Source organism: Marmota monax, unplaced genomic scaffold (assembly GCF_021218885.2).
Source record: "Marmota monax isolate L192 unplaced genomic scaffold, Marmota_monax_Labrador192_F-V1.1 WCK01_AAM20220418_F8-fsc00186, whole genome shotgun sequence".
NCBI classification, from domain to species: Eukaryota; Metazoa; Chordata; class Mammalia; order Rodentia; family Sciuridae; genus Marmota; species Marmota monax.
In genome coordinates this window covers 1,206,235-1,229,821 of record NW_026694725.1, presented here as the reverse complement: position 1 = coordinate 1,229,821, position 23,587 = coordinate 1,206,235, and the positions used below count along the sequence as shown (strand labels likewise).

Below are 23,587 nucleotides of genomic sequence, written 5' to 3'. Positions count from 1 at the left end.
CTCCAGTGGATGGGTGGGAAGGAGCTGGCATACAGGAGGGGCAGAGAAACAGGCAGGGACAGTCAAGTGCCTGCACTTGAGCTTATGGACAGAGTTTTTACCTCATAACATCCTGTCTTGCTCACACAGCTCCCAAGATTTAGTTGTTAAATTTTCAGGAATTTTGAAAACTGGTTATTAAACCATTGGCAGCTTGGAATTAACTATGGTGGGAATATTTGCACTGTGGAACTCAGCAACTGGTACATATCCTCACCGCCTCCCCACCTGCATCCACATCCCCAGGAGGCTGTTACACTCATACCAGCCATGGGAATGGGAGACTCCAACTCACAGTGGGGGCAAGGTGGAGCCTGATGTCGTTAGACTCTTGCCCTGGTCACCAAAGGGCTACTGGTTGGAGGAGGGCCAGTAATGACAAAATGTATGTCAGGAACTCTGAATGGATTCTGTATTTGCTGCCTTGAAAGCAGAAATTAATTCCCCATTGCTCCTCCCACCTGCTTGTTCTGCTCCAACCACAGAACCACAGAATTTGTTGTGCCTCCGGATGCCAAGCCTGTTTCCCTTAGGGTTTTTCTGCCTGCCTTTCCCTCTCTCTGTTAGACCTTGTCTTGATACCTTCAGAACTTGCTCCCTCACATCTCTGGAGTCTCTTTTCAAATGTCCCTTCCCTCAGACAGGCCTCTCCTGACCATCCTGTGTGTAAAATAGTCACATAGCCCCTTCCACTCTCCTTCCTCTTACTTATTTATTCTAACACTTAGCACAACTTAATACTGAGTCATGTCTTTGTTTCTGTTTATTGTCTGTGTCCCCACTGCATTGGACACATGAGGGCAGGGATCATGCTGTGCTGTATATGCAACACCTAGAACAGTGTCCCATATAGACCAGGCCCATTGTTGACAATGGGTGAACAAATGAGTCACACAACCAGATTTCACCCACTGGGAGTGTCTGGGTGGCTTGCCAGAGGGATGCTGAGATGAGTTCTGAGACTCTATCTGAGTGTGCATCTGGTAGTACACTTACCATTTGTAGCCATCCTTGATCTGGTTCTTAGTAGCCTTTTCAGTTGACAAAAAATATTTAAGAAGTCTAGTTATACCTGGGATATGGCTAGGTTGAGTATAAGAAGCCCTAGCCCTTTGATTATTTATATTTTCCATCTATCCATCATTTGTCTTCATCCATTGACCCACTGATTGATTGATCCAGCCATCCATATATTCATTATCCATCCATTGATTGATTTATTTACCCATTCATCCATCTGTCTGTCCATCCATCCATCTATCATCTGTCCATTCAATGAAATTTATTTGGCACCATTATGTACCAGATGCTTTGGCTGGTTGTACAGTAGTAACTATAACTGTTCCCTGGTTTCCTGGGCTTTGGTATGGCATTGTATGGCTAGTTTGAATTGGGAGGCATCCATGGATAAACAAGAGTGGTGTATGATGAGAGTCAACTAGAGGAAGCTCATTTAGATGGGTGTGGGTGAAGGCATCATCTGAGCTGATACCTGAGAGCTGGGGGGAGTTTGGCAGGTGGGGAGGGTTGGTAAGAACCATCCATAAGAGGGAATGACCTGTTCTCAGGACTAAAGGTCTAAAACCCCTGGCTTGTGAGAGGAATTGAGGGGAGCCAGTGTGGGTACAGCACAGATTTAGGTGGGGTGGTTGGGATGGAGGAGGAAGGCGGGAGGCATGTCTCCTAAGGGGCCTTGTCAGCCATGTAATTTTAAAGGTTTGGATTTTATCCCAAAATTTAAAAGTCAGCAAACATTCATTCATGTGCAGAGGACATGCTGACAACAGAAATATAAACCATGAACAAATACAGAATTAGACAACAGAGAATGTGCATTTTGTAAATACACCACTGTCCACATCCAGTGTGGCTGCTGACTGGAAACTTACCTGTAGGCACAGGTGGGGATGAAGGGAGTGGCGGGCCTCTTTCCTTGATGTGCCTATGGAAAGTCTCCCTTTTGGCTGTAGATTGCAGCTGCTCTTAGCGGCTCCTGCTGCTGTTTCCATTTTGACCTGTGAATGGCTTAACACCCACTCACATGGGTAAATGTGCTATGGGCAGTGAGCGAGGACAGATGTTCAGTGGCATGGAACTCCTCGCGTCCTGGTTCAGTGCCTGTATGTGTTTATCTCTCAGGCACCAACTAGAGATGAGAACAGTGGATGAGTTCTGCTCTATCTTTGGCTTCTCCTGCTCCTCTCTTCTTTAGCTCCAGAACCTTCCGTCTTTGTCCAGCTAATGACTTGTGGTACACCTTCTATACTGCCCAATATCTCTGTGTGACTGAGCCTTTTGAAATTAAAAGGGAGGAGAAGGGGATGAGATAATCTTCAGATCAGCCTTAACTCCCGAGATGAGTGAGAGGCCATAAACAGTAACAGTTGAACCTCAAAGATTCAGGAACTGGTGTGGGAGCAGAGGAAAGCACAAATAAATAAAAAAGGCAGCTAATCTGGATTAATTTCTGTTAATACCCATGTTCCCAGCTCAGGTACACCATCCATCTTTATCCCTTGCCTGTATTCTTCCTGCAGGGACAGGTTCTTTTAGGCTACTGTGGATATAAGTGACTTGTGGACCATCAGGATTGTATCGTTTACATCTTATGTTGTTACACCTGTTCCCTGAAGTTTGGAGTCACTGGCTCTCTAAATGTTCATGCATCATTGGACATGTTAGTTAAACTTTCTATGTCACCTCAGTTTCCTTAGCTGTAAAATGGGAATAGTGTCATGTACACCATCCAAGATAGAAATCACTATACTCTTGTTTCTCTGCCTACCAGAAAAGCACATGATTTTAATGCAGAGAGGAAACAAATCAGTCTTTAGACCACACTGCTCTGCCCCTCTGGAGGGGAGAGGCTGAGGGAGACAAGGAGGAAGAAAAAGTAAGGAAAAAAAAAGAGAGAAATTTCAGTAAACCCCTCAGACTATGACAGTGAGGCCAAAGTGAACTTTTATGAGAACCACATTTAAGCCTGGGAATAAAAAATAAGAGCAACATACTTTAAAAATTATTTATGATTTTAAGCACATGAAAGGCGTATCATGTACCCAGGGAGGGCATAATGGGGAACAGCTGGCTAACATGTGTCTTGCCATTTCTGAGGATGTTCATAATTCTCTGATGTCCAAGAATAACAGTAATAACAATGCCACTGCTGATTGTATTAATAATAATAAAGGAGATTGGGGTGCCTCTCTGGGTCCCTTGCAGGAGGCAGAAGGAAAGCTTGGGCTGCTGGGTTTGGTGGGGGCTGAAGGAGGAGCTTCCTTCTCGTGGTGCTCTGCCAAAGATCAAAGGGCAGAATGTCCAAGGAAAGAGCCCTGAGGAGGAGCTGGGAAACCTGGGTTCCAAGCCTGATTCTACCACTGACTCTGGCAATTCTCTGCCAAAGCCTTAGTGCTCTTTTCTAAAGCTAGAGAAGCTCGCACGGGCTGGCATGTCCACCTTGCAGAGCTTTCAGGGTCCCCCGTGAAATGCTGCCCATGGAGGAACTAGACACAGTGGGCAGGCAGCAGGGGTCATTTTCATCCTTGTGCTTCTCCAGCACTTGGCACAAGGAATCACCAGGCTTAGGACCTGACTTCCAGGAGGTGCTTGGAAAGGTTTGTTCCGTGAATAAATGTTTCTTTTTCATTAAGTATTTGAAGTAATAGAATGTTAGATTTGCCAGTACTTTAGCCATTTAATCCAGTTCCCCCTTTTATGATTTGTTAAGTGTACCTGGAGCAATGCTTACTCGAAGGTTAATTAGCCGCCCCTGCTAAGTAAACCTGAGTTCATCCAGTGTCCCATGAGTTATGGAATTTTCCTATCTGGCCAGGGCGAATAGGTGCCATTCCCAGTCCTTCTAGATTGTTCTTTCTCCATTCTGGGGTAATTTCTTCACATCCACGCTACTGAATACTCAAGGGGGACCTTTTGCAGATTATGGGGTTCTCTGGGTCCCTCTCTTCTCTTGGTTACCCTGTCCTATGAATTTTAGTCTCCTTAGTCTCCCCAGAAATATAGCTCTGTCTCCTCAACTCAGGGCTCTCCCTGTTTCCTCTTCCCCTCCCAAGGCAGGAACATGGAGCAATCACAAGGTTCACGTGTGATTGATCACTGTGATTCGTCACTGCCCTTTTTGCCCGATGTTCAGGATCTTGAAAACCATCATCTCATGTATTTTGTCTGGGTGGTTTTTTTTCCAGGTGAGAGGGTAAATCTAATCTGGCCCTGTTACTCTCTCAGGCTAGGGAGTGGAAAATTTCCAGTTCTTTACTGAGAGGTGAATAAATAAAGGGGAGAGTGTCTTGCCCATAGTTACACAGCTAGTTAGTATCGGCAAGAACCAAGATGCAGGCCGTTCACTCAGAATGTTTTACTGTGTTCTTACTCGGTGTGAGGCACATAGGGAGCTGTCCTTGCTCTTTACAAGTCCACAGTCCTTTGGGGAGATAGGCCAATAAACTAAGAATTAGAGACAGAGAAGTGAACCATGAAAAATTTTATGATGCAGGTATTCATTCCCAGGGTATCAAGGATGCACAATAGGAAGTGAGTGGGCAAGGAAGCTTTCCTGGGAAAATTGATAGTTAAGCATTCGTAATGAAGGAGAGGTAGGAATTATCCAGGTTTAAAAAAAGAGAATGAGGAAGTTTCTACCAAGGCCAATAATCTTGTGATTGCTCATTATTCAGAAATAAATGCAACACATACAAACGTATGGAGGTAAGAAAAGGGTTCCTTGCCTTCCAAACCTGGTGTCGTGATATTGTACATGGAGACAGCTACACGTACTTTATTGTGGGTTTGTATCTGACTCCATTCCCCAGAGAGCCCTTGAAGTCTGAGAAACTTCTTTCCACCCTAAATCTGGTGAGACGGTTCCTGTAGGATCTTGTTTGGAGTTATGAAGTAGATGTTACCCTGAGGTATCTGGTGGGATCCAGGACTTCGCACCCTTGACATTTTCCAGAAGGCAGATGATAATATCACCTTCAGTGTTTTGGAGCATCCCCCATCAAGAAATGGTCAAAATTTAATCAGATTTCATTCCTGGTCCCACTAAAGACATAGCACAGGAGCCCACTGCCTTTAACTCATTTCTTGAAGCAAGTTCTACGAGCTTCATTGCCAAGTTGAGGCTCAGGAACTGCTTGGAAGTCCCAGCTAACCTTCTGCCAGAACACAGCCCTGAGACAATTGCTGGGTCATAAATCTGCACCAACTCAATGCAGGCATTCCTGGTCCCTGCTGTGCTGGGCTCCTGAGTGCCTTTGCACCTGGTGGGGACAGGAAGGGAAGCATTTTAGCCAGCCAGAGGCTTTAGGTTTTTGGCGTTATTCCCCTGCTGGGTTAGTTTCTACCAAGGCCAATCATCTTATGGTGCTCAGACTTCAGCCTGGACTCCTCCAGTGACATAACCACTGCTGTCAGTGCTGTTTCTCCAGAGATTTATCATTCATTCAAAGATGGGACATTTGGGGTATCCTGCCTTCATGGAGATTATGGTTTAATGGGGAGGCGGCTAGAAATTAATCAAATAATCTCTCAAGTAAATATAAAAATTAAAACTGTGCTGAGTTCTTTGAAGGAACTTGGACCCATGATATACCATGAAGGTAGGATTTGACCTTGTCTGGAGGCCAGGAAAGGCTTTTCACAGGAAGTGACATTTGAGTGAGGCCTCAAATGTGAATGGAGTTTAAGAAGGGGGAGGGAGGAGATGCAGCATATGGAGGGCTCAGTATGTAGGAAGAATTGAAAAGGCCTGTGGCTACAAAGGAACAGGGAGCAAAGGACTGTGGGACAAGGTAAATATGGGGACGTCTATGGGGTCCTATGGGCTATGTTAAAAAAAATTGTCTTTATTCTATAAGTAATGGGTAACCATTGAAAGCTTTTTATGGGAGGCAATATGATTAGATTTTGCCTCAGAAATATCACTCTGGCTCTAGTGTGGAGGTGAGTAATGGTACAGTTGCCAGATAAGTTATATACATGATATAATACATGATGTCCAGTGCATTAGTCAGCTTTCCTTCACTATAATAAAATACCTGACACAAGCTAATTATGAAGTAAACAGAAGTTTATGGTTCTGAAGGTTCAGTCCCAGATGCAGTGAGACCTAGAGTGCATGCTCATGTCTCAAGCTACGAGGGAGGGAGAGAGAGAGAAAAAGAAGACAGGTAGAGTCCCACAATCTATTCTGAGGGCATGCCACTAACCAATGACCTAAGAATCTCCCACTAGGCCTCATCTCTTCAAGGTCCACAGCATCTCCCAATAGTACCACCCTGGGGATGAAGTCTTTACATGTGACCCTTTTGGGGACACTTATCCAAACCATAGCACCCATTTAATTTTAATTTTGGATAAACAATGATTTTTTTTTAGTTTAAACACATCCCCGTTACTGAATGGAACATACTTATACTAAAAATATTATACTAATATAATTTTTTAGTGTATTGCATAGTGCATAGTGTATTGCATGTTTATTGTTTATCTGCATTTCAAATTTAATTGGACATTTTGTGTATTTATTGTTAAAAAACAATAAAAGCTCTAAGTGAGAAAAGATGTAGGGATTTTAATCATTGCTGTAGCTGAGGTTCCTTAGACCGGGACATCAGAGATAGAATTGTAGAGATGTGGACAAAGTAGAAATACCTTTGGTTGGTTCAAGTCTGTCATGCCAAGGTATGAAGAGGACAGTCTACCAGCTTCATTTCTGCTCTGAAACTTTAGTTTCCACATTCATAACATTTAGAGAAGAATGGCTGTGGGTTTGGTTTACACTGTAGTTTCAGTGCAGGACATGTACTTGATCAGTGCTTGCCCCAATAACCTTTAAGCTATGTTCTGGAACAGTATGAGGGGGTCATTTTCCCACCTTTTCCCTCCAGAACCAGAGATGCCTGAGAGGTGAGCTTTTTACAATGCAGAGTGTGAAGGAGAGATTTGGCAGGATCTTTATAACAACAAAGGAAATATTGTAAGTTTCTCAGTGTTCTCCTCCATGATATCCACATTTTGGCAAATGAAGCAGTAGCATAAAGCAGTTGAGAACATAGGCTCAAGGTCCCAATGATTATTAACTGGTCTGCACTGTCTGCATGATCTTGGCTGATGTCCTTCAGTGCTCTTGGCTTTGCAGCCTATCTTCAAGATTAGCACTTATGTACATTGAGAGCCAGACACATAGGAGACCCTTATTAAGAAGAATAGTTTATTTCTAGCCATCTAGAAGTAAACATTCCCCTTATTTCAGAAAACAGGCTCCCTCTTCTTACACAAACTCATTCAAATATTTTCTCAACTCACAGGTATGTTTTTGCCATGACTGTTTGCTTAATTTTTGTTGCCGTGTGCAGCAGGATCTTCATCTGCTGGCCTCAGTTTGCCCTTCTGCCATGACTGTCATATTCCCCGTGCACCAAAAAAGTTGCCATGTGTTCATCAGCTTTCCTTTATAGTATAATAATACATGAGCTAGTCAACTTACAAAGAGAAAAGTTTTATTTTGGCTCATGGTTTTAGAGATTTCAGTCCATGATTGATTGGCCCTGTTGCTTTGGCCTGTGGCTAGGCAGCACATCAACACAGAGTGTTTGGTGGAATAAAACACTCACCTCATCACTGGGAAGAGAAATAAGAGGGAGGAAGGGGACAGGGTCCCCAAATTCCCTCCTAGGGCATACCTCCAATGACCTGAAGACCTCCCACATCTTAATGACCTAAAAACCTCTCTACCTCTTAGGGGTTTCATCAGCTTCCAAAAATGCCACACCTCAACCAAGACCATTCGTTATATGGACTTTTTGGGAAAAGTTAAGGTCCAAACTATGGCAAACTCATTGAGTCTCCTGAAATCCAACTTAAATTCCTCTGCTTTATTTTTGTCTTTCTGCAATGTCTTTGCTTATATCTGTTCAAGCTTTATTCATTAAAAGTATCTACAAGGTAATTTTAATAGAAAATGAAGTAAAATGTGTAGAGAACAAGATAAATGTCCATTGCTGGGTAGATAGCTAGATAAATTATGATTCACATTTACTGTGCAATATACTATGAACTCATGAAGACAGCTCTAGATGTAAAGAACAAAATTATAATAGAAAGGAGTTTACCCCATCTGCTAAACCCAGCTGGAATGCATCCCCTTGGAAATGCTTTTCTGATTCTTTAACTGGATGTGCTGCCTCTTTCCCTTGAACCCCCAAAGCTCTTTGCGAATATTTGATGTACTTTATCTCAGCCTAGCTCATAAGTATTTTGTACATGTCTTTTTGCCCATGTAGATTCCAGCAACTTGAGTCTATCATGATAAAGCAGACTTTCAAGTCAGAAGATCTGGATGTTGACTTTTGTTCCAGTTATCTATAGCAAGATGACAAATAAACCTCAGCTAGTAGCTTAACACTCATTGTATTATATCTCATGACTTTTGGGGCAGGAACTTGAGCAGAGGTAGGCTAGGTATCATATGGTATCAACTGCTCCATATGGTATCAACTGAGGTCATCTGGTCGCTTGGAGTTCAAGGGTCTTTACTCTCATGCCTGATGCTTAGTAGGGCAGCTTGAAGCCTGGGCCTCTGATCCTTTTGGAACTCCTTTATAGATACTTTATAGCATGGCTCAGGGCTTCAAGGGATAAGGCAGAAGCAGCTGATTTTAAAGGATGGAGCTGGCATAGTCTACTGTACTCTACTGGTCAAGTGGCCACGAAACCCTCCCAAATTCCAGGGGGAAGGGTGGGAATAGAGATGCTACATCTTGAAAGGGATTTTTTTTTTTAATGTGTGGCTGCTAGGTACAGTGCTGTATACCTGTAATCCCATCAACTCAGGAGACTGAGGCAGGAGGATTGCAAGTTTGAAGACAGCCTCAGTAAGTTAGTGAGAACCTATCTCAAAATAAATGGATAGAGGATGTAGTTTGGTGCTCCTGGTTCAATCCCCAGTACCCACCCCCCCCCCAAAAAAAAGTGACCATCATTAATTTATTAGTTTTGCCGTTAGAAGTGAAAACTCTGCCTCAATTACTACATTTACAAATTAGAAAGACCAAAAGTTATAATGTAGCAAAGTAGCATTCTGTGCTTATAAAAAGCTATGATTATTAATGATTATCTTGGTGCTGCACCGCTCCAGACAGATTCTCATTGAATGTTAATATTCTGAAGGCAAACTCATTTAAACATAGATATGCCTTGAGAGAAACACAAAGAATGTGGTACCAGATGGTCACAGAAGCATGGCATAGCTGTACAATACGGACTTGGGATTAGGTTGACTTGAGTGAAACCCAAGCTCTGTCACCCATTAGTATCTGTGCAGCCTTGATTGTCTTGTCTCACCTGTTGGAGTCTTAATTTCCTCATCATAATGTGGTTATAATATTACCTATATAGCTGAGTTCTTGTGAGCTTGAAGCTACTTCTGGCTAAGCACCTAATGTTATCTATTTATTTCTATATGCATTTGTCCAGTGAGGATAGGGTGACCATAACTAAGTGGGCATGCATTTTCTTTTAGGATACGTGACAAAGTCATACAGATAGTTGGGTCTCTGTTTGTTTCTCTACACTGGTCACCTCCATCAGTACACATAATCAAGACAGGGTCCTTGTGAAAGCAATGGGGGAAGAAAAGCACTGTACTTATTTCTCCCAATTGCCTCATTTCTCCAGATCTGGAGTGCACACACCACAACCTCTGCACCCCCAGCTTTGTGTCCCAAGCAGCTTTGGTCACAAAGTCATTCTTCTCTGAGTGTTGCATGTGGCCCCCTTTTAAGACCTATGGCTTTGTTTTTCATAGATGTATGAGATCAAAGCAGGAGGCAGCATTGCAAAGAAGTTCAATGCGATTCTGCAGAAGCTGAGCTCACCCCTGCAGCCCAGAGTTCCAGAGCACAGTCACAACAGGATGAAAAACCTCTCCTACCCATTCTCCAGAGAGAAAATGTACCTGTGAGTATGGGAGCCACAGGTGCAGGCATGCAAGAGGGGATGGGGAGGAGGAATTATTGAGTACTTTTCTGTGCCTAAGCTCTGGGAGAGAAGAGAGGAAGAATGGTTTCACAGTGAAATGGTCCCTGTGCCTGTGACTCCCTTTCCCCATGTGAGATTGTCCCTGGGCATCTCTCCAGTGGGAACATTTGCCATTTGGCCACTGTGCATGATGAAAGGGGAACCAGGGATCAGCCAGTTATGAACTGTAGAACTCTCATGAGAAAGTGATCAGACACCTGTGTACCTTCTGTGGGGAGGCCATCTGCCCAGTTCCCATTCTAAATGGGGCTTTTGGCATCATGTGATAAACCAGACACAGGATGGACAAAGCTTCGTTGTATATTCCCATTGCTTGCTCATGTACTCATTGACTCAGGAGATGCTGTCCCCAATTCCCACCAGAGAAAATAGAATCTCTTTATAGGAATATCTGTTTGGGAAACATCTGGAAGGGGGACCCATGGTCAGGAAGTAAGAGATGCAGCAGTCAAACATTAATTCTGCTTTAGGAACTAAGGGGGGAACGTGTGGCTGTCAGGAGTGATAAGGAATTGAGTGAGAGAAGGCAAGGAAGGGATCTGGAAAAGCAAAGAGGACAGGAGGATTTGTGTCTTTTTTATGAGGTGGGAGTCATGGAGCAGTTTCTGTGTTTCACACCTATCTTTGCCCCATTAGATAATAACTGTACATAAGTATCTGCTGTGGCTTTTGCAGATATTCCCTCAGTGAGTCCTCCCATTCCCCTGTGAGGTGACCTGTCAGATGTACCTATCCTTCTGGTATAGAGCAGAAATGAGTTCCCGAGGCAGTTCAGGGTCATGAGGCTGTAAGTGGCTGTGCCAGACCTGGCATTGGTGGCTCCTTGCCTCCTGCTCTTTTTGTACCCTGGATTCTTCCAGGCTTCCTCTGCCATGGGCCTTCATTTATGCTGATGCTGGCCTCTGAGCAGCCACCTCCCGCACCCCTCCATTCATTTCATTTTTTGCTATCTCACAAGGCCAGTCATCAACACCTTCCTTTAGAGAAAATTCTGTTCTTCCCACTGGAAATCCAAGAGTCTGCTCTCCATCCTCTGAGCTTTCACAGCCATGATCTATATAGCGTCACACTCTACTCTGCATCCTTGACTTGGAGACAAACATCTCCAGGTGGTGGCTGTGGCTCTGGGGAGCTGGGAGCACTTTATTCAAATATGTGTCCTCCTGTACAGTGCCCTGAGCACAGGGAACACTCCATGGATGCCTTTTTTGAGTGCAATTCATGAAACTTAGAATAGACATGAACCTTGCATAATTAAGAGTTTGGTATCTAATTGATGAGATGATGGTGCGAACATAAAATGAATTAATTTTTTATAAAATGATTATATGATTCATTTTTTTTTCTACAAAGGGTCTAAGAATATCTTAAAACTTGATGTGTATAGTCATAAAAGTGCCAAAGATGAAATCAACATGATTGATGAAATATACATATGCTTATCTTTCACACTCTCAAGCAACCAAATTCATTTAATTTGAAAAAAATGATGGGTTTGATTTAAGGGAAGCATATTTGCTTTCCAACCATTTACATTTTTTTATGTTGCAATAATTTTTATGAGTTTTCGCTTTTATATATGTCTGTTCTTACTCAGAAAATGAAGTTTTTATTTATTTTAAAAATTGTGTGGTGAATTATAATTTTGTGAAATATAATGAAATGAATTTTTGAAAAATGAAGAGTTTTGTTTTTTGTATTTTTACTATCTTTATCCAGGCACAGGTATACTTCATGCATACTTTTATTTAGAAAACTTATCTTTAAACAATATTTTTCAATAATCATATAATCTTTTCCTATTTACAACATTTTTATAGTTATAATTTTCAGTGGTGGAATGATAATCTATTGTATTGATTTTGGAATTGCTTTTTAACTCCATACTCTTTATGATAAATAACTTTGTAAAGAATATTTTGGTTTTTTTCGTCTTTTCAATTTATTCTTTACGATACATTCCTACTGTGAATTTTCAGAATTATTGTGTCAAAAAGAGCAGAGGCACCGTGTGAGAGTGTGAGTTTTACACATCTTGATGTGTTGCTTTCTAAAAGGTTTGCTTTGGGCTGGGGGTAGCAGTGGTATCAGTGTGAGTGTAATGAAATGAGTTTTCCACCTGCTTTCTTGGTGTCTCCAGGTACAACATTCAGGAAAAGGACACCTTCTTTGACAATGCTACTCGTAGCCGCATTGTAAGTAAATGGATGTGCTGGGTTAGAAAGGGGGTTTGGGAAAGACTGAGTATGTGGTTGGAGGGTATTCTCTGCTACCTCTCCTCATCATTTCCTTGGAGTTGCCTAGCAACTAAGTGCAGTATCTAAGAGCTTCCCTATCCCAATATAAAAAACCAACCAACAAGCCAAAACCAACAAAAAATTCTATCACTATAGGTTGAGAGGAGCATTTCTGCTAAAGCCCTTCTTAGAATCACAAAACAGAGAGAGCCAAAGCTGATGGGAACTTTAAACAATTAGGTGACCCCCTTGCATAGTTGAGAGAACTGAGGCTCTGAGAAACCATGTATTGAAAAAAATCCTAGCGATTATTAGTGTTAGAACAAGGACTAGAAGCAATCCTGATTGCAGGGCCACTATGTTCTTTAGGCATTTTCCTTCCTTCCATTCCCCATGATGGTGTGAATTTATATCACAGGAAATACTAGTTAACCAACTTATCCAAGAATAAAGTCATCAGCCCATTCAACAGACACACATTTGTGACTGTAGCCCTTCTTCTATAGTCTTTTTGTCTTTTACATGAAGGTTTTGAATTGTATAGGATGCTTGATTCTCATAAAAATCTGCATATAGCATATGTCCCTGTGGCCCTATGTGAGCCCTATAGAACCTCCATTTACCCATTAGTTAATTCTGTACCACTTAGAGGTCATTAAGCCTATGGGTAGAGGAAAGAAAGAGGGAGGGCCCCAGGACATTCTAGAAGTTTCTTGGGACAACACTGGAAATGGAAGTGTGATTCCAATGATCCTAGGAAAGAACTTAAGTTTCCTTTGGAGAAGAAATAAGTGATAAAGACCTAGAAGGACCTCATTGCCAACTGAGTGATAAGAAAGGATAAGGAAGAAGGGACAGGTGACTAGAGAAATGTACAGAGGAAAACATGGCCTTGACTCTTGCCTTCAGGATGTGCAAGAAAAACATCTCAGGTTCCCCAGCCTGGTGTTGTAGGAAGGGTTAAAAATGGACATATGATTCCTTTTTTCTTTTTAAGGAAAAAAGTGTGAACTTCCCATTTTCTTTGATGCTCTTACAAGCCAATTAAATCTTACTGTGGCTTGGGTCCCATGACTGTGGGAGAGTTATAGGGTGTTGTGGAGATTACCCGATAATTGCAAAGTGCCTGTAAAATAATACAATGCCATATAAATTCTGTTCCTAATTATTATTGCTGTTGAATTACTGTACTGTATTAGAAGCAGAATTAAACACTCTTGGGCCCCATTCTCTTGGAAGTTATTCATTTACCACTCCCTTTAGGTCTGTGGCTAGAATATGGGAATGTGAATAATGATGGGGTAACATATCTTCTCTCATTCCTCCCTCCTTCTGGAAGCTTCTTTCTTCCCCTTCTGCCCTTTCCTCAGTTCACTGAGAGAAGGGTCAGAAAGAACCTTGAATTTCATCCTGGAGACTGCTCTGTCCTGTACTTTTGTTCAAGGACCTCTGTCCCGTTTTGTTGGTGACTGACCAGTTCAGCTGTTTGTCCCAAAGTAGATGTCATTGCCTCTTTATAGCCTACCTTAGGCTTGGGGCCTATGGGGAAGTCAGTAGGTTTTTTGTTTGTTTATTGTTGTTTTATTTTTGTGATTGAACCCAGGGGTGCTTAACCACTGAGTCACATCCCCAGCTCTTTTTATTTTTTATTTTGAGACAGGGTCTTGCTAAGTTGCTTAGGGCCTCACTAAGTTGCTAAGGCTAGCTTTGAACTCATGATCTTCTTTCCTCAGCCTCCCAAGCCACTGGGATTACAGGTATGCACCATTGTGCCCGGCAGAGGCCACTACTTCTACACTGACTCACCTATATCTAAAATTCTTCTGCAGGGGACACCCCTTTCCTCCATGTGAGAGATGCTCTAAGGCAGAAAGTCCTGAAAGAAGTGTAGGTTATGTTTCCATTAGGGAGGCCGAATGAAGACTCAGTAGTGACTTAAAGAAATAAGAATACCGCTGGCCAATATACTGGCAGCCCTTTTCCATTTTACCAAGCACTTTCTTGTGGGCTCTTGGGGTGACTCCCCAGAAGGCTCCATCAGGGGACAAAGCAAGGCAGAGCCCTTGAGGGTTGGCTCTGGGCCCCTCTGTACCTGACTGTGCCTCCTGAGTGCTCCCAGTCTGCATGTGCTCTAGACTAGTGTAGGAGGCATACCTCCCTAGGACCTGCAGGGAGGAAGGTACCCACGTGGGAGTCAAATCCTGTTCCCTTAGGGACTAAGGTAGGGTTGAGGGTGAGGAGCTTCCTCCCAGTCCTCCAGAGCGCTCTTTGCTCCGGGCTTGCCTCAGTGTTTTACTTACCTCCTGTAACTGCAGTCAGTTTATAGTCTTTTATTTATTTATTTATTTATTTATTTATTTATTTATTTATTTTTGTGAGGTCAAAGGTGTGTGTGTGTGTGTGTGTGTGTGTGTTTAAATTCTTTGTTTTCTCAAAGTATTCAAGTTTGAATGGGTTTGACAAGCGGTCCATGAGCTCGGCACATGCTGGGCTTCCTTCTCCCCCCACAGGGTCCCCACACTGCTGTCCACGCCCGCCGGCGCACCACACAGGCAGCGGTGACGCATGGTGGTCAAGGCGTTCACAGCTCTGCTGTCGTCCCCTTTTAGGTGCACGAGATTCTGAAGCGCACCACCTGTTCTCGAGCCAACAACACGATGGGTAAGGAGCCCTCCCTCCCCCTGCCCTTTCAACAGCTCCCTTGGTGGTGAGCAGGGAACAGCAGACACGCACCCCCCACATGGAGGAGCTGCCTTCGCTTAGTTGGAGAAGCATCGCCTGGGTCCCGAGGAGCAGGGGGTGCCCCGTTTCTTGGTGGAGCCGAGGCTGCTCTTCAGGCTGTGGAAGGTTCTCTCTCTCTGTACTGCTTGCACTTTTATTTTCTCCTGATAATTCCACTGCCCCTCGCCTGCCCCATCTCCAGTAGCTTTTAACAATCACCTAAAACATGGCCAATTTTTATTTAATTTTAAGAAGAAAGCATTTTAGAAGGCCTTTAGTCCAACCTGCTCGCTATATAAAAGGAACTAATCATACAGTGAAGGATGGTGGGGTCTGAATGTGCCTCTTCTAGGTTCAGCTTTCTCCCACTGCATCTGGCTGTTTACCTTGTGGTTTGTTTTTCAAATTTGAGGGTCTTTAGAAAATACCTTGGAAGCAGGAATCTCAGCATTTGGGAGCTTGCAGTATAAGGTAGTCTGCCCTGATGCTGACGGATTGTGGATATACCTGGTGGCCAAGGGGAAATCCTGAGTTGTGACCATGACCTTACAGTTCCTAAGGTGCCCATCTCAAAACAGCTTTTGAGCCCATAGGGAGAACCAACTTTAGAATATGCCCTGTGGTGACCAGTTTTTGGCTTTTGCAGCATCTTTGATTGAAAAGAGTCCAGTGTTATTTAGAGTCATGTCTATTGAGTGGAGAAGGCCATCAAGCTAAGAAATAATGATGATGACAACAATAACAACTTACATTTTGGGGCTCAAGAATTGCCTTGAGATCAAGGAAACAGTTCTGGGGAAGGTATTAAAACAGGTTTTGTATTATTGACAGGAATTTTAGAAAAGTGCTTAAAGGGCAGTTATGTCTGCTCATGTTTGCTTTGATGTATTCATCTTGCTGCAGATTTCCAAAAAACACTCACATTTTAAACTCAAATCTTTCATGCCTTGTTATTTGTGTGGAGCATGGTGCTGATGAGGCAAAAATGAGTGAGCACAGAGACCATTATCCCAGCCCAATTCCACAGGTAGATGGAAGCTCTCACTCAAGAGGCCATTTTGTCCCACAGTCAACAAGACGAGTCAAGAAATCTGAGATGTATTTTATAATTTTTTTGTAGCTGCTCTCAGTTTTCTTGTATTCTCCTTCACTTATTGACCAGCCCACATCTCAATTCCATTAATGTGACTTTTACCCTCTCCTATCCTTCCCAGTTTGACCCAAATTTCTCCTTCAGATGTTATTAGTGACTTCTTTACCTATTTCATGGCCTTTTTCTCAGTCATCATCTTCTTCTTAACTTTCTATATCCTTCTGAAGCTTCTTTACTGAACCTCCTCTGATGGATGACACACTGCTGATAGTTGGCACCTTCCTGCTGGTCTGCTGAACTGCTGTTGTGTTTACCTCATGGACTTTGTCCTCTTCCACATTTTAGATGTTATCTTCTCCAATGCCTCCCTGTACCTCCCCTCCTTTCCTTCCCCTTTGCTCCTATATTCTCTCTTCTCTCTTTTCTCTTCTCTTCTCTTCTCTTCTCTTCTCTTCTCTTCTCTTCTCTTCTCTTCTCTTCTCTTCTCTCTCTCTCTCTCTCTCTCTCTCTCTCTCTCTCTCTCTCTCTCTCTCCCCTACCATACAGAGAACTTGCAACCATGTATTTTTATTCCTGATTCTCTCACCAATTCCAGACCAGCATTTCCAGTGGCTGAGTGGACACCTCCATTTAGATGTTCACTAGAACTTCAAAGTCAATATGTTCACTGCTGTCTGATATATTTTCTTTCTCTCTTTTTTCCCTACTTCTCTTCCTGTTAATGTGACTACTGACCTCTCCATTTTTGCTCCTTCTGTTTCCTTTACCTGAATATCCTACCCATCCTCCCCAGTCTCATTCTTGTCCATCCCCAGAACAAGTCACTGACCCAGTGATTCTCCCTTAATGGCTTCTAACTGGAATTTCCATCAAATGCAGTCTCTTTCTTGCTCATTATTTATGTCAATGGCTTTGACTCCCAAGACACTAAGTCCAAGAGATGTGTCTGAATCATCTTTTATGCACTAATGCACCTAGATATCTGCTTTGCACATTCTATTTAGTTGATTCAATTTAGCTAATTAGTTAAAAAATGCTAAACCTGCTAGTCCCACATCAGTTGTTGTAAATTTCTGACTATGTGTGTTCCTGGACAACTGATTTAACTTCTCTGCAACTCAGCTTTCTTTTATGAAAAATAGAAATAATATCTCTCTTGCAGAGTTTTTTTTAAAGATTAAACAGACAGCTGTTTGTTTTGTATACTGGAAAGTCCTTAAAAACTAAAGTTTATTTGGGGGGACAATCTGTAGGTTGTCACAAAGTCCCTGGAAGCCCTTAGCTCTAATTTTGAAGGTTGTATTTTTCCTTTGAGGATCTGAAGCTTTTTTTTTTTGTCTCAAAGTCAAACATCATTAGGATTTTGTCATTGTTGAGTAGTGTTCACAATTTGTTAATTTCCTTTTTGACATTGAAAAACATTTATTGAGTACCTGCTATGTGTCAAATGATGTTACAGAATCCCAGGGATGCCAAGATGAATTTGACTATTTTCTACCCTTGAGGGACCCTTAGTGTAGCCATGCAGACAGACTTGCATACAGGTAATTATGAGATAATGTGGCAGGTGGTATAATAGACATGTAAAGTGGAATGGAGTCACAGATCAGGAAGCAATTAACTTCCATGTATGCTTCTAAATATCAACAGAAATTATCTAATATTAGTTTCATTGCTCCTAGGGAAAGTAGATATGTCAGGAATTATCATCTCTAACTGTGAATGGACACAAAGAGAAGAGGTAACTCGTTCAGGGTCAAATATTGAGTCACAGTCACCAAAAGTAGGTCTAGAACTTGGATATCCTTGCTCCAATCCTATTTCCCTATTTCCACTACTTTGGGATGCTATCAACTAGGGGTTGCCTTAGATCAAGTCTTTAAAATTCTATTAATTCCACAGTAGCTGCTTAAGAGTTTTGTAACAAGGGGCACATGACTGAACTCCACTTTTCAGCAGAGAACCCCAAAGACCAGTTTTCAAGTGGTTTGACCTCCTCCTATAAAAGTCAAGGTCCCTATAAGCTCTTTGGCTAACATGTCAGTCTTTCTTAGAAGATCAGAAACAATGAGGAACAAGATCCACAATATGGATCTTTTAGAATTTATTGCCCTTCTTTCTGGTTTATAAGGGGAGAACAGAAGCACAAATGGCTACAGTTGTGTTAAATTCCTCCAGAGCCCTATTGTGTCATGAAGAGAAAAGAGGTTATCAGGATTGTACTTGTGATTACAGTTATTTCCATAAATTCCCTCACCATTGCTTATTATTTTTGTGACAAACCTACAAAAATTTATTCTTTCACATTATATCTAATTCAAAAATTAGAAAATGGAAAGGATAGTGAAGATAATAAGAATTCAGCAATATTTCTGTTTAGTATCATCACTTTTTTTCCTTTGTAGACAGTATGTATTTATTGAATGTCTACTTTTGCAAAGCTTCCAACTACATACAAGTTGTAGGTACTGATTTATTTATATTTCTGCCTGTTCCACAAAATTTCTGAGATGGCTTACAAGGAAAACAATAAAACAGCCTAATATAAATAATAAATTAAAGAAAACAGGAACCAGGAAAAACACAAATTGAAATAGAATGTCAAAACTAGGAGGAAAAAATAGAATAAAAATATTCAAACCATAAGGTCCTTGAGTTTCTGTAGTTGAGCTGAAAATTTAACCCCAACCTAAAGAGAAAGGGGAATATGGTCAGTGTTGTAATTTTTCCTAGTTGCAGTAACATCTTCTTGTATAGAAATTCTTCCAGAATCTATCTCAAAAGTCCCTGCTTTCTATGTTGAATATGTCTAAATATATTCTCTGTATAAGTGCATATGTAAACTTTTCTGGATAATTCAGCAGCATTGATGAGAACAAATATTTTTAAATGTTTCCTCAGGAATTATCAGAGTGTCATTAGAATTAACTGCCCTATGCTGCTCTGATTTCTTCAATTCTTGACTCTGGGAACCTCTCTCCTAAGGCTTTGCTATTTTGGTTTTGCTTTGCAGTTTGAGAAGCAGGAAAACATGCTAATTAGAATTTTGGGTAAAGAGAGTGAAAATGCATTGAGGGAGGGTCTGAGGATTCTCCTGTGGTTAAGGTACATTTAACATTAGGGAGAGCAGGTTTCATGAAATCTGTATTGGCTGTTTACAGATATTTTCTCTTGCTCCTGGGTGTTCTGTTATGAGAACTTAGATAACCAGGTAAGAGATTTCTCTACAAATAAGATATTTCTGTTTCAAAATAATGAATCCTTGCTTGCATATGGTTGTGTGTTTTTCAAAGCACTTTCAGACTCATTATCTCATTTGATCTTTTAATTTACCATGCAAAGTAGGCTCAACAGATGTTAACTAATTTCACAACAGAGGGATTAACTGGCATGCCCGCAGTGGGATATTTAGAACAAGATTTTGAACCTGGGTTTCTTGGCTCTTTTTCAGTGCTCTGTAAGTTAATCAGTTGGCAAATCGATGAAGTTATCGGGAAAGATTTCCCAGAGGAGATGGAAACTGAACTCTTCCCAGTGTAATGCCCATTGATTCATTCAATAACTATTTATCAAGCATCTACTGTGTTATTCCTATTTTAGAACTGGGAAATAGAGAAGTTTGTTAGACAAAAATCCTTGTTGTCATGGGGCTTGTAGTCTAGTGATGGGAGACAGAAAATAAACCAAAAAATAAGAAGGATAATATGTCAGGTAGGGATTTATAATAGAAGGGAAAAAATAAAGCAAGGAAAGGAGCTAGAGAAGAAATGGGAGTGGAGAGTATTGTAATTAGTGTAGTTAGCTGGGTATAGTGGTGCATACCTGTAATCCCAGTGGCTCAGGAGGCTGAGGCAGAAGGATTGCAAGTTCAAAGCCAGCCTCAGCAACTTAGCGAGGGCTTGAGCAATTTAGTGAGATCCTGTCTCAAAATAAAAAATAAAAAGTGTGGGGATATGCTCAGTGGTTAAGTGCCTCTAGGTTCAATACCTATAGTACCAAAAAAATTTGAAAAAAATAGCATAGTCAGAGAAGGCTTTCCAGATGATATAAATATTTGAGAAGGGGACATAAACCACATGGTGCCTAGAAAGAGAGAGATGTGCAAGAACAGCAAATAAGACAGAAGATCTAATGGTAGCAATTCCAAAGAGTCAGTTAGGATTCCAACAGTAGCAAATAGTACACTCAGGATAATTCAAGGCAGGCACATATAGAGATCATTTTCAAAGATCTAGGCATGGAGTTGAGGAATCTCAGGAACAGTGTACTAATCTAGAGTTGATAGTAGCAGACCTCTCACCATCCCTAGGACCATAAGGAGAGGTCAGTGGACATGGAAAGAGGGAACTAGGTAGAGGACTGGCCCTGTGTAGGTGATTGGGCAGAATCCAGGGGTCTAAATACTCTCTCCCCTTGACCTGCTGAACACAGGAGGAAGCCACAGACCATGGGAGCCCACTCATGTAAGATGGAGAGGGCAGGCCTAGAAGGGGAAATGGATGGTAGGCACACACCTGGTGAGGCTAGAGAAGTGGGTGCCAGTTCCAAGTCACATGCTCTCTCTGGACCTGTTTCTCTCCCCATCAAATAATGGGGGCTTCTCGATGTTCTTGAAGTTCCTTTCTAGCTCTGATATTTCCTAAACCATGTGATTCAGAGGAGTCAGGTGACCTCCTTTACATATGAGTCCAAGAAACCAGTGAACTCACTTTTCTGTAAGTTCACAGAGAGCAGATTCCAGGCTATGCCCTGGACCTGGGGTCAAATGATATCCTCAGACCTCAGAGAGGATGGAGTAGACAATTACAGTGGGAGGAAAAATGCAAGTGAGGATTCAGATGAGTTAGTGAGGATGGTTGGAAGAAAACTTTGTACTCCTGTATAGATCCTCTATAATCTGACCATAGGTTACATTGCTGAGGTGTGGTTGCACTCAATTGGCATTAGAATTACCTGGTGCACTGGTTAAAGCCTCGGCTGCTGGGACTTCATGCCAGATGTGCTAATCAGAATGTGCAGAAGCAAGATCCTCAGGTCCTGAACCATCTACCCAGGTGATTCTTAGGAATTCTAAAGTTAGCTAAAGAAAAAGATAAACATAAAAATGCAGATAGGGTGGGCAGTTGCAGGCTGCTTGACCTACTTACATATGGGAATTTAAAAAATATTGCAAAGTGCTCTGCCTCTTGGGAATCTGACCATTCATTTTCTGAAGTACTAAGGATAACCAAGTCTGTTTGTAAAGGTTTAGTTTTTGCTGTTGCTTTTCTAAAATTTGCTATATGAACATATAGCATTTAGTCCCTTTTAATGTTGTAGCCACTAGCAGCTAAGACTCTTCAATGCCTCCCTCCCTCCCCTCCTTCCTTCCTCTATTGGGGATGAGGATGTTAAAATTAGTATACAAAGATAAAGCAAGTGGAGCTGACCTTGAAAAGGTGGGGTGAACTGGTGTTTGGTGATGATCTACATTTTAATTTTTTAGGTGTCTTCCACAACCCTCTGGAGGGACAGTTCAACTTTTCCTTATTCACCCCCTGGAAGGGAGGGATTATGGGCTAAAGCACACACATTGTTCAGAGACTAAAATATTTGCAATTTGGGTTCTGCCTGGTGGTGGACGTGTGTGAGTGATCGTAAACTTGGTCTAGCCCTGTGATGCCTTCTTAATCAATGTCACGTTTCCTAAGGTCAGCCTTTAGGGCCCTGGAAGTTTACTCCATCATCAAATGACTTTAAAGCGTGCTTTGCCATGGAAAGAAACCCAAGCCTCCTTGACCATATCAGATGAGGACAAACACCTTTCTTGTTCCTTCATATGGAAGTTATTATTGCCTTTTCATGGACAGAAAATTACAGATTGATGGGGCTACATTTTCATGGACATTGTGGTGTCAGAGCATTTAAACAAATGTATGCTTTGGGCATCCCCCCTCCCACCCAGGAGACGATGTCTTAATTATTTTGACCGAAGCCAGACCATGTTGTGTGTTGTAAACATCTGGTTTATCATTCATCCAGCTGAACTGGTTTCTATTTTGTTAGAAGAAAAGGCTTGGGATTAAAGGCATTTAAGTAATTAAGCACACGTCAAGACAATTTGGTGATGGGTAAATATAGTCTCTGTTAAATGCACCGTCTGGGGGCTCTGGTTTAGATTTACGTCCGGCTGGAGTGCCGGGATGAAAGCGGAATGCCGGGAGGACTGGGCCCTGTTCTGGGGGGAATCAAAACCAAATGGGTTTTCAGGAGTAAGGCACCATTCCTCTAAGTGCCTGTCCCAGTGGATGAAAGTTTCCTTTGAGTTTGGCCTGCAGGGAGTAGAGCTGTAGTCCCTGTCACCCAGCAGCACTTACAGATTTAATGAGACTCACTTTGGGAGGCAGACCATTAACCCCTGTGCTTTGGTGGTTCCTTTGTGTCCAGGAAACAGAGATGTCGCTGAAGCCGAATGCTAGGCTTTGGGTTTGGGATGATGAGTATGTGTTTTCAGGGACCAGTGTCTGGGTCTGAGCCTACCAAGGTCATGTTTCTTGGCCCTGCTGCCTCTGGATGTAGACAATGATGCTGGGCCAGGTTAGATCAGGCCATCTAGAGGTATGTTTTATTGCTGGCCAATAAAGAAGTACAGTTTCTTTTCTTTGGGGGTTAGAGTTTGAAGCAACAGGTGTGAAGTACCTGGAGATTTGAAGGAGAGATGGGCATGGAGACCTTGGGAATCAGCAAGGGTCCCTCAGAGGTTATACTTTGAGTCAAGGCACTGCTTCTTTTGGGGGACAGGGGGGAAAGGAAAATGTCCTTATACCCTTTCTTCTTGTTCATGGCTTCATGGCCCCCATTATTCTGGGAGTAATAGAACAAAAGCTTGGGTCTCTTTTCTTTCTTTCTTTCTTTCTTTCTCTCTCTCTCTCTCTCTCTCTCTCTCTCTCTGTCTCTCTCTTTCAGGGTCTAGAGCAGGGAGCAAAGAATATAGACGTTATCCTGAAGAAGAAAGCGTTGCCATTATGGCCATAAGAATAGCACATGATGGAACCAATTAACCCATTTTTGCTGAAAAGAAAGGAAAAAAAAATCAGAATTTCAATTTTCAAAGCAAGGACTCTTTTTTAAAAAACGTTTGATTATTTTCTTCTCCTTTCAAACTGATTTCCATGCTTGTTTGGGGGTAGAATCTTGGTTTCTGAAGTCTGAGAGTGAAGCAAGAGGCCAAAGCAATCTCCACTAGAATGAAGCTGTGGATGAGTAGTTGTTTTTCAACTCTCCCCCTCCTCCCCCTTTCTTTCATGTAGTCTCCCCTCCCTTCCCCCAGCAGTCATTGATGGGGAGCACCCATACGAAACCACCTAGGTCTCATGCTGGAGGTTCACAGCCACGGGTGAGAGAGACATTCATTTACATCATTTGAGGCCCTGGATTTCAGAGTTTGGACAACTCAGATTTC

General features: G+C 42.1%; 1 protein-coding gene across 1 annotated transcript in view; it reads left to right on the top strand.

The window, feature by feature from the left end:
• Positions 1 to 23,587, top strand: part of Ano2 (anoctamin 2) — a 331,888-nt gene that overhangs the window by 74,018 nt on the left and 234,283 nt on the right. Inside the window, exons 5-7 of the mRNA XM_046424146.1 lie at positions 9,863 to 10,014; positions 12,236 to 12,290; positions 14,942 to 14,993. Coding sequence (XP_046280102.1) covers positions 9,863 to 10,014; positions 12,236 to 12,290; positions 14,942 to 14,993 — 259 coding nt within the window. The remainder of the gene's footprint in view (positions 1 to 9,862; positions 10,015 to 12,235; positions 12,291 to 14,941; positions 14,994 to 23,587) is intronic.